Source organism: Gobio gobio (assembly GCF_949357685.1).
Source record: "Gobio gobio genome assembly, chromosome: 4".
Classification (NCBI taxonomy): Eukaryota; Metazoa; Chordata; class Actinopteri; order Cypriniformes; family Gobionidae; genus Gobio; species Gobio gobio.
Window position 1 is genome coordinate 20,648,860 of NC_137100.1, and position 12,406 is coordinate 20,661,265.

The 12,406-nt window shown below is 38.3% G+C and overlaps 1 protein-coding gene across 1 annotated transcript in view; it reads left to right on the top strand.

Annotated features, from left to right (window-relative positions):
- Positions 1 to 502: 502 nt before the first annotated feature.
- Positions 503 to 12,406, top strand: part of abr (ABR activator of RhoGEF and GTPase) — a 453,886-nt gene continuing 441,982 nt past the window's right edge. The window contains exon 1 of the mRNA XM_079816090.1: positions 503 to 1,376. Within this exon, the coding sequence (XP_079672216.1) occupies positions 695 to 1,376 (682 nt within the window). The 5' untranslated portion in view covers positions 503 to 694. The remainder of the gene's footprint in view (positions 1,377 to 12,406) is intronic.

The following is a 12,406-nucleotide window of genomic DNA, read 5'->3' on the forward strand; positions in this document are numbered from 1 at the left end:
AAAGATGGGTGATCATGGGTCATTTCATTTGTGGACTGTAATTATAAGTTTTTAATCATAATAAGAACTTGAGTATTGTCCACTGTTGTATATTTGTAGTCCACTGCATCTTGGACACAATTATGGTACTTTTTTTATATTTTAATTTTGCTTTTTATACTGTTTTGTTTTGTTTGAACACTGGGCTTATTCCTGTTGTGAATTAAAAACCTTTGAAGTGTGTAAGGGCATGATTAAACAATAAGTACTGTAGTTTAAAAGTGGTTTTGTGTTTGTTTTGTTAAAGCAATTCACATATAGGGATTTCCATGTACCGTCTACCCCTGCACCCTGCCAAGACCTCTTGCCACCCCTTTGCCCCCCCATGTAAAATTTTCTAGATCCGCCACTGACAGGTAGGGCTTAAATGTTGTGTAAAAACAACAACAACCACAGGCTAGGATTCTGCACATCTAATGTAAACGGCCAATGGATCTGATTGGCTCCGTGTCCCGCTGACGTCACCACTTTCCTATGTAGCGGAAGCTGAACGTTTTTTTCAGTTAAACTGATCTAAGGTGTGTGAGTGAGTGGATATGCGCGAAAGAGAAAATGAGCAGTCGCTACTTCACAACGGGCGTTTGAGGCAGTGAATCCAGGCTTTTTTAGCAGGAACAATACATTCAAGGACCCCCCCCCCCACTATGGTTTGACAATGTGGGAACAGGCGGAGTTTGAGAAGCACTGGAGGAATGAGTTTCCTGACGGTGAAGTGCCCGTGCTGAATCTCCACTCGGTGGAGGATATGGAGGCAGAGCTGGAGAAATGCAAAGCCAATTTGAAGGTGTTACAGCAGGCTCTATCGGAGGAGAAGTTCAAGGTAATTTACCTTCAGACCACCATCGCGCAGAAGACGAAAAGTTATGACATTGAGAGATGGTGGAACAAGGCAGATTTTAAGAAGGACAATCCTTGCGGGACAGACAGCAGAGGTGTAGAAGAGCCTTTCGCCCGGGACGTACTCAGGGGCAGCAAGACAGGTAACGTTAAGCTCATCCCCGTCCCCCCTCGGAAAAAGCCCGATGTTCAGCAAGAACACTCATCTGCTCGTGACTTCTCTCTGTGCGATGCCGAGAAACGGAACAGCGAGCAGGACAGTGACCAAGAGTTTGAGGACGTGGAGCTCAACGAAAACTTCCTGCGAAAAAACTTACTCAACCCAAAGAGTAACGTCCGGGAGAGTCACCGGCTGAACCCTCGGGTCCGCATAAGTCGAGATCTGGACGCGGATGACGGCAGACTGTCTCCTTCACTCGCGCTCCGCGGCTCTCACGTGTCTGGACGCAGCACACCTGACGGATACCTGAGCTCCGACCACGAGGACGGCTCCTCTGCAGGTAGGACAAGTTTAACAACTAAAAAAACTCCTAACATACCAGTCTCCTATCACCTGCAAAGTGCCAATTAAGATCCCTTCGGTAGGAATGTGAGCTGCAACTGTTTATCACTTATTAACTATTTTTTAAACATTTATTTATTTATTTATTTATTTATTTATTTATTTATTTAATTATTTTTATGCTTTGAACAACAAAACAATACAACATACACTTTGGAGCCAGGGGAGCAAATAACACGCATACATAAAAGAAAAAGAACACACAAGAAAAACCAAACAAAAATAAAACACTCATTCACAGAGATACAAGACCTTTGTATCTTTCAAAGATTTTAAAGACAGTACACAGATGAACACTCTTAATAGCTTTTCCGTTGGTACTAGTTTGAATAGTAGAGAAGTCATTTTTAAAATTCTTTAAGGGCTGCTGAGAAAAGGGGCTTTTTGTTAGAAAACTTATGAATGTGAAATTTGTCTAATAAAATTAATAGATTAATTACAAAAGCTTCCTTATTCACCCTATCATCATACTTTAGATATCCAAAAATGACATCAAATTTAAAGGGACCCTTTTGCTTAATAAACATGCCAGAAAATGTGGGGCACTGTTTCCAAGTTCAAAGAGCAAAAAGAGCAACTAACATTAATGTCTTTCTTAAACGTACTTAGGAAATGTTTGACATGGTAGAATTTGTGTATTATCTTTAAAGAAATTTATTTAACCTTGTTTGTGTGACACAACTTATGAGGTAATAACCAAATACTTTCCCAATCAAGGTAATTAACAAATTTAGTCCAATAAGTAGTAGAGCAAAATTTGGTGACAACCTCTTTTAGAAATAGAGAATGAATAGATTTGTTGTTTTTGGACTGTAAAAAAAACAAATTTTACCACAAGCTGTATCAATTGGGTTAATTATGGGCATATCAACTGATGACAACACATAAGGAAATTATACCAGAATTGATTGTAGAAAATACAAGAGAACATTTCCTGGGAGTCACAGGAAAATTAAAGTGCATAAGAAACTTCTCATACGTCATAAGGTATCAAATGTTAAACAAATGACAAACTAAAACAATACCCTTATAAAACCAGCTCTTTCAAAAAGAGATACTTTTGTTTATACAAAAATATTCCAAATAAAATAACGTTGTGGAGAGAAGTTGCGCTTGCAGATCGGTTTCCAAGCCAATAAAGCTTGAGCATGAAAGGCAAACAGTTTCACTGGCAATTTGTCAATCTTATAATCACAAAGAAGGTTTTTTCAAACAAAATTACTTTTGAGGGTATTATTTAAATAACAACAGATTTACGAATTTTAAGTGCACTTATCATATAAAACTTAAGTCATGTCTGGCCTGTTTCACACTGGATGCTTAAGCAGAGCGTAAACGGCACAGTTTTTCGGCGTCCATGTTAACTGGTTAGGCTCGTTTGAGATAAGCAAAATCTGCGCAGAACTGATCATCGGTGATCACTTTGAAATGCATGCCAGTTAGAAATGTGTCCTATAAGGCTCGTTTGAGATGCGCCTCGCCTGAAATTTAGATGACAGTAGGCGGCTGCAATAAGGGGAGGAGTGAAAAAAGTGCAGGCAAGATGGACAGTTCTCTCTTCTCATTGTGGATCAGACACCTGCGGATATCAAGGGATTCACACTGCGCTTTGTTGCTGATAAACTGGATGTAATTTAAGTTCTGTTGGTTTTATATGAAAATAAATTTGAGGAACAAGACACCCAAAGTTTTTATTTTATTTATTTCCTTTTGAAAGACATGTTTATCAAGCATTTTTACTTTAATTTTAATTTAATTACTGTTTTTATATATATTTTTATAAATATGACAACAATCACATGACCCATAGAGAGATCGCACTTTCAGAGAGTTTGGGAAAATTCACATAATTTATACACATAAAAACATGATATCAGAGTTTTAAATCAAACGGAACAATACATCACGGTTGTCGGAGAACACCTGAAAAACGACAGAATGAACGATACTCATCTGTATTTGCAGTACCAACAAACGCTATGTGAAAGCACAATGTGTGTGTGCTGCTCTCCCTCAGCATACCTACAGCTTTTTTTTGCTGCCTCCGCTTAGCTTGCACATCCAGTGTGAAGCAGACTATGGAAGAGCATGTTGGGTTGGGTTTGTCACAGGACATTGCTTAATGATGCTGGATCTTTCCAAATGCATATCACGTTACTTGTTCTGCGGTTTAATATTTTGACCATAATGTTGGAGATTGAGAGTCATGTTTACAATGGCCCCTGAACATTTTGACAGTTAAGGCAAAATCCATATCTCTGTGTTTTCATTTGCTTGGAGCGGGTTTCGTTCACTAGTGAGGAAATGTAAAACCTGAAGTGGAGTTGAGAAGTGATTACAGAAATAGGAGAGGGGAAACCTCAGTTGCTACACTGATGAACTAAATGGCTAAAATATTTGTTTATAGAAACAGTGTACTGAATATCAACAAGGCTGTAATTACCTGTGGCCTAGTGGCTAACAAAATCAGCATGCTTGCTGTTGTAATATTGTTGCTCTAAAAATCATGTTGGTTAAAATTGCTTCATTGTTATTTGTTGTTCATATACTGTCACCTGCAGTGCACAAGATTTAAGTATATTCAAAATGTGACAAAATCATCAAGTCTTATGTAATTATCTCACAATATGAGCATCTATAATTTGGTCTCACAACACCACTGTGACACAAATACACTCTAAAAAAAAGGCCTTTGAGTGTTTATTCTAGGGCTGTGCGATTATGTAAGCGTAAAGGCTGCGATTTTAATTAAATAAATATATGCCCAGCATGTAAGTGAAGAGCGGCTCTGTGATCAGTAGTAAACCCTGCTCAGTCTGAAAGCACTGCGAGTTTGAGTCGCTTATAACGTGCATTTGAAAAAACTAAACAAAGACAACATTTAATAACATGTTTTAACTCACTTCATATCATCAGTCGAGTGTTTGATATTTCCTTTTTGTGAGCTGATGTGGCTTCTTATCACAGAATGAGGCCCACACAGAATTATTTGATAGTATTCTATACAGTGATGAAGTCTATGTCGAGTAGCACTGTATTATAATATACTTTATTATTATTATTTTTTATTTTTTTATATTGAAGGAGTGAGACAACTTACAGTAAAGCAATGAAAGTTACAATTTCCTTCCTTCTATTTTTGCTATAACAGGCCCCCACCCCAAGTCCCAAACATTCCCCAGGCAGCATAAGTACAACAAAGTAACAATGTCTGGTGGTTACCAAGGCAAAATAGTACAATTATGTCATTACAACTTTTCATGGCATGGACCCATGCATACCAATACATAAATAATGATAATATTATTGTTACTGTAATGATATTACAGTCTAAATACATTTAGAGAAAACAAAACAAAAGCCATTCTGCGAGACAAACTACACTAAGGTCAAAACATCAAATACAGCATCACAACAAGGGTAAAAAGAAAGATACATATATGGAAAGTAAAAGTTAACAACTGGGTAATTCTTTCAGATTTTTTAAATATGACAGAATGGGTTCCCATTTGGAATAAAACCTGTTCACAGATCCCCTTAAAGTAAATTTTATCTTTTCTAATTTTAAAAAGAACATCACATCTTCCAGCCAAGCTGTTGCAGAAGGAGGAGTAGGGGATTTCCAACTCAACAAAATTCTTCTGCGGGCCAATAAAGAAGTGCAAGCAATAATGTCCCTTTGGGTTGCAGTTAAAGTAATAGTTATAGTGTCACTGGGAGTTCCGAAAATAGCTATTGAGGAACAGGGCAGCAGAGACACCCTAAGGGATTCACTGATGGTTTTAAAAACCACTGCCCAGTAGTTTTTTAGAGAGATGCAAGACCAAAACGTGTGTGTCAGACTGGCTGGGGAAAAAGAGCATCTATCACAGGTTGCATCTAACCCAGGATATATTACAGCTAACCATGCCTTGCTCAAGTGAACCCTGTGTATCACTTTGAATTGTATGAGCCCTAATCTAACTGAGGATGATGATGAGTGGACCTTTTAAGTGCCTCCCTCCAAAACTCTGTGCCCAGTTCATCTTCCCATCTGGATTTAATTTTATCCAGATTGTACCCTTCCAAAGACATGAGCTGGGAGTACAATATGGAAATCAATCCTTTATTATTCAAATTGAGAGTAAGACTATCTAAGGGCGAGGTAGGAGGAATGTCAGGGAAGAGTGGAAATTTGTTCTTAACAAAATTGCGAAATCTGAAGATATCTGAAAAAATGGTTTTGTGGGAGGTCATACAATCTGCAGAGGTTCTCGAAGCTGTTAAACAAACCTTCAGAATATAAATCCCTGATGCAATTAGACCCGGAAGCTACCCACTGTTTAAATGATGAGTCCAGTGTAGAGGGAGGGAATAAATTATTTTTGTAAATGGGACCCAAAATTGATGCTGATGTGAGTTTATAGTGACAAAGAAACTGATTAAAGATCAAATCAAATCAAAAATTCAAATCAAATCACTTTATTGTCACACAACCATATACACAAGTGCAACAGTAGGTGAAATTCTTATGTGCAGTTCCGAGCAACATAGCAGTCATGACATGACATGAGACGTACGACATTTTAAAGCAACATCAGATTACACATCTGATGCGCACACAATTACTCACAGTACAGTATACACTACAGTAAACAATAAATAATTTACACAATGTGAGTGCAGTTCTTACAGCACAATATACTTTGAACAATATACACTAAACATACATTAAACAATATACAATAAGCTATACTAATAATATACAATGTACAGTATACAATATTCACAATAGACATCCAAATGTACAATAGATACGTTATATGATATATATATATATATATATATATATATATATATATATATATATATATATATATATATATATATATATATATATATATATATATATATATATATATATATATATTATATACACATATATGTGTGTGAATCTACAGTGGGATGTGCTGAGTGATATCTGTCCAGTATGTGTTATGATCCTGATGGATCAAGAGTTGAGGAGTCTGATTGCTTGTGGGAAGAAGCTGTTCTGGAGTCGGCTGGTGCGTGTTCTGATGCTGCGGTACCGCCTGGCTGATGGTAGCAGTGAGAGCAGCCCATGGCTCGGGTGGCTAGAGTCTCTGATGATCCTCTGAGCTCTTTTCACACACCGCCTGGCATATATGTCCTGGAGGGAGGGAAGCTCCCCTCCGATGATGCAGCTGGCCATGCGCACTACCCTTTGCAGGGCTTTGCGGTTGCGGGCGGTACTGTTGCCGTACCAGGTGGTGATGCAGCCAGTCAGCAGGCTCTCTATGGTGCTGCTGTAGAACCGTGTGAGGATGTGGTGGTTCATTCCAAACTTCCTCAGTCGTCGCAGGAAGAAAAGGCGCTTATGAGCCTTCTTCACGACGGCCTCTGTGTGGACGGACCATGAGAGTTCCTCTGTGATGTGGACACCGAGGAACTTGAAGCTGCTGACTCTCTCCACCGGTGCTCCATTGATGGTGATGGGGCGGTGTTCTCTCTCATTCCTCCTGAAGTCGACCACCAGCTCTTTGGTCTTGCTGACGTTGAGGGAGAGGTTGTGCTCCTGACACCATCGTGTCAGAGTGTGCACCTCCTCTCTGTAGGCCGTTTCATCATTGTCAGTGATGAGACCTACCACCGTCGTATCGTCAGCAAACTTGATGATGGTATTGGAGTTGTGGGTTGCCACACAGTCATGTGTGTACAAGGAGTACAGGAGTGGGCTGAGAACACAGCCCTGAGGGGCTCCAGTGTTGAGAGTCAGTGATGAGGAGATGTTACTGCCCATTCTGACCACCTGGCGTCTGTTTGACAGGAAGTCCAGGATCCAGCTGCATAACAAGCTGTTTAAGCCTAGAGCCCGGAGTTTCAAGTCAAGTTTGGAGGGCACAATGGTGTTGAATGCTGAGCTGTAGTCTACAAACAGCATTCTCACATATGTGTTCCTATTTTCCAGGTGGGAGAGAGCAGTGTGTATTGTGGATGAAATGGCATCATCAGTGGAGCCGTTTTTGCGGTATTCAAACTGCAGTGGGTCCAGTGAGGGAGGGAGAACAGAGCATATGTAATTTCTGATTAGTCTCTCAAAGCATTTGCTGATGATGGGGGTCAGAGCAACAGGACGCCAGTCGTTTAAACAGATGATTTTTGATTGCTTCGGTACAGGCACAATGGTGGACGTTTTGAAGCATGTGGGGACCACAGACAGTTCGAGGTTGCTTTCTACTCGCCATTTTTGTTCCACCGTGATTTTAATTAATAACAGCTGCCAGATAATCTATTGTAGTGAGCGTATAATGGAAAAAATTACACCAAATAAACAAAAGCGGTCGGGAGCTACACTCATGTGCTAGGGTGACCACCCGTCCCGCTTTGCGTTGTACCGCACAGCATTTTCACCCCTTGTCCCGCACGCCGCATATTGAGAAAATGTCCCGCATTTTCATCAGTCTGTTGGTTTTTAATTTATTATCATATAACGCATGCGTTCTTTTGCCTTTTTAAGAAAGCGTTTCATTTATTCTTTTTGCGGCATCGTTTTTCACCTAGACATATTTAACAGCGCTTCGTCAGACGTAACATCCCGCCTTTCACAAATACAACAACAGCCGTTTTTAAAATCCTATCCAATGGTTGAAAAGAAAGGAGTAAACACGGTCGCTATAGGTTGTGACGGCGGTCAATCAAAATGTGGAGCGGATTCGTTCCATGTACAAATGGATAATTCGGTAAATTGGTTATATTCTTAATATATAATATAATATATAAGACTGTCAATGAACTAATTTCATGTTGCTTTATTATTTATTTGTTCATTATTGGACTTGGTCAGATCTGCTGCCTTTGGGCTCAGTGATGTTGAATTTAAATGACATGTACAATGTTACATTGTGATGTAATGGTGTTTTCTGGAAGGGACTAAAGAACAAAGTATTTTTATCATCTGAAAGGCAGAATACATATGTTTTTATTAAGTTAGATAGATATTGTGTAACAGTTTCAGGTTATGTTTTAGTGTCGGTAACATGTCCCACATTGTCCCACACAAACTTAGTAATTGTCCCACATTTGGTTTGTTTGATGGTGGTCACCCTATCATGTGCGCCTACTCACGCCATGCTTAACCTGGAACCAATATACTTTATTATTATGAAAATACCTGAGAAAGCTTGAAGAACTCAAATACACCACATATTGTCGTGGTCGTGTGTTGTCTTCATGTTTAATGTGTTTCTATGTTTTTATTCAGCTACACAGCACTAGCTTCACATTAGGGATTTCCTGAAAACGTCTTTCTGAGGCAAATGTGGCTTCTGCACCCTCTGTCCTCCAGTATGAATGAAACCTGAATGTGTTTAGTGCACAGCAGTGCTCACTCCATCTTATTTTGGGAAAAAAATAGGAAAAATAATACTTCTCTAAATAAACGTATATGACAATCCACATGTTTTTCTCCAGTGTACAGGAATTTTTTTCCCACAGTGGATGCATAAGAGGCTTTCATATTAAAGACATGGACTCGTTCTTGATTTTGAATACCTCTTGACAAAAATTAAGAAATTGACATCACAGATATTTATAATAATAATAATACTAATATAATATTTCATAATAAATCATTAGACATTTCTAGTGATTTTTTTTTTTAGTTATAGGCTGCCTGCATGTTAACAGGTAATGTTAGGCCTAACCCTGCAGTTTTTTTTATACGTTTTCTGTAAAATATAAATATTATTATTATAATATTGTTATATTTATTCTTAAATACTCTATTTTTTATTTTTAATAATGAAAATGTTATTGTAATAGTAATATTTCTTATGTTGTTAAATATTATTATATCTATTATTATATATTATTAGCAATTATAATAATCATAATTCTTATTAGTCATAATATATAAGCACAAAATGTTTATATATATAATGCGATTATTTTATTTTTTTACAAATGAAAAGTGAACACACACACACACACACACTTTTCATTTGTAAAAAAAAAAAAAAATACATTTTTTTTATCGCAATTAGATATTTTCCCCAAATCGTGCAGCCCTAGTTTATTCTAAAGTGGATTGATAAGAAGCATCCAGGCAAACAAATCTGTTTACGCAGTTTTGTTAAGATGTTCTATTCAAGGTATACAATCATAACAATGCCATGTTTGTTTAGTGTCACTAGACTTATCTGGTCTGTCAGTGAAGTTAGCATGTATATGGGGCTCCAGACTGTGAACAAATGGTTGCATTTTGCGGCCTTTTTTCCTGCAGGTGTGATAACATTTTATTAGAGGTCGCACTGGAGCCCATGCATTGGCCAATCTCGATTACGCGATACCGTTACTACACAGTGCTGGGAGATCCAGTGAGAAACAATGTTCCTTCTAAGCTGCGCACGTGCGCGGCCGCGCACTTGTGATGCCGCAGCTGCGCAGAAAGAATAAAATGCCGCGCAGACGATAGACACAGACGCAAAATGTGGGGAGAAATCCATTTGATTGTAGTTTAAATGAGAAATAATTGCAGCGCTCTGTTCTACCGCTATAGAGTTAGTATCGCTATCGGGTTAGGACCGGTGAACGTGGTTTACAGGCTTCATAGAAAGACAATGATGTCACCTCTGAGCATGCAGCAGTGTGTTGTGTTTGCGGTCCAAATAGCTCAAAATGAGAGGCAACGAGAAACGCAAAGACGTGGAATAAAACCTCATCATGTTTTAAAGAAGAGTGGCTTGATTAAGTGCTGGAATAACAGGTGATGGACACAGCACGGTAACAAAACAGACATTTACAGTTACACACCCACCACAAGTGTAGCATGCAAACTCTAAACACCAAAGTAACACACATTAGTTTAAATAGATGTGTGTGGTTTGGGTTTCAGGGATGTTTAGATAACTATAAAAGAGTTCACATGTTCCCTTGAACATATTTAGCTATTAGATCTATTTAATTACTTCAGTTAGTTTTTTTCTTTTTAAAAAAATTGAAGCATTTAAACTGATATAATATACTATCAGTTTAAATACTTCCATTAGATTTTATATTATATTATAGGCTATTATAATTGTATTATAGTGTAAGCCTATAAAGAATTGATCTCACAAGTGGATTATTTAGGGATCCTTGCCATTAAAAAGTTTGACAACCCCTGATATAGAAAATCTTGGAAATTCATAAGCAATAAACAAACATACAATTAATTTAATATAGATGGTTTAATGCTGCCTGTCGCCAATGAATGACTGTACAAAAACACATTAAGATTAAGAACCATCTCAGTGTAACTGCTTAATTTTTTTCATATTATATTATAAAGAATTGAACTGTCCTGGGGAAATTTTAATATTATTTCTTGGTAAAGAAGACTACAGTTAACAGCACTAGGGGTGCTCCGATTGATCGGCAACCGATCTCGATCGGTCGATAATCGCTTTGGGATGATTGATCGGCGGTCTCCAAAAAGGCCGATCTCATGAACCGATCGCATGCTGACGACGCATAAAACCCGCACCTGCCGTGAATGCTAGGGCATGATATGCAGCGACACCGTCTCATTCTCTATCCAGCTTGGGTAAAATAATTATAATGCTGAAGGTGAGGTACAATTCATATTTCTATATTAAATAACTTACGCAGTCATTTGAAAACTTTCTGTGGGACGTAAGTTCACAAACAGTGCGCGTGAATCACCGCGTGCGCGCGCTCTCTTGCTCCCTTTCAAAATGCTCAAATGGCTTCGCATCAGCGCATCACATGTGCACTAAAATCGAGCTGCACAGTTGACACAGGATTTGCCACTTTGCACAATCGAGGCAGTGTCGCATCGTCACTAAAGTTTATCATTTCCATTTATTTTTAAGTCTTGCCAGTGTTCAAACCGCTCAGCACTCGCGCGCTCTCCAGACCGTGAGAGCGCACACACACACACACACAGGCCATCTCACAAAAAGCTTGCGAGTACAAATTGCGCTGAAATGATCAGATACACACAAATTTATGTACTAAATTACCGTCTTGACGAGTATTCGCGTAAACCCCGTCGTGACTCGTGAGTGAACGTTTGTGCAACTGCATGTAACCGTATCCGTGTTCGCTCTTAAAGTGACAGCTGTCGAATAAACTGCTGCTGTCTCTGAGTTTCTCTTTGTCTTGTGTTGTTTGATGAACCTTTATGACACTCACTGCTCTTGAATGACTAACTTTTGCAACCTTAAGTGTAAGGATTAATCTAATTCAATTTATTCAGGGAAGACCAATATTAATTTACATTTGATTTCTTATTAAATGTCTTTAGTATTTCTTACCTCAATACTAATGTTAGACCTACCTGAAAAATTGTTTTTAAAAACAAAAATGCACTGCATGATCAAATATTTAGGTGAGATAATTATATACATTTATTATATACATTTATTTGGGAAAGATGGCCTAAAGTAGCCTTAAGTTATCTCATTTTCTAAAATAAACACTTGGTGGTTCTTCAAGATCTTGACTCAGTTAATTTAGAGTTAGTTTCATTTCTACAAATGGTGCAAACTCTGCAAGATTATAGATAAAAGATTGCCATTCCCCTGCCATTCTCATGTGAGTGGAAAAACTTTTTTTGCGATACATGGGAGTTTTTGCGAAATTGACGGGTTTCCATTGGGCGTATTTTCAATTCACACTTTCAATTTGCGCAATTTAAAGAGTAATGGAAACATGGCTAATGAGAGTTGGTGTGTAGTCGGGGAGGAGCTGAAAAAGGAGACATGAAGTCAGACACTTTCTGCTTCCTGTAGTGATGCTTGTGTGGTGTTTGCCTACTTTATCACAGATGAAGTGAATTAATGCAATATTTGAATAATACTCAGACACCCCATAGAGGGGCAGAGAATGTGGACCCGTTTAGTGGTTTGTGGGAAGCAGGTTTGTTTTATGGTATTTCCCTCCTCCTCTGTCTGTCTGTCTGTCTCT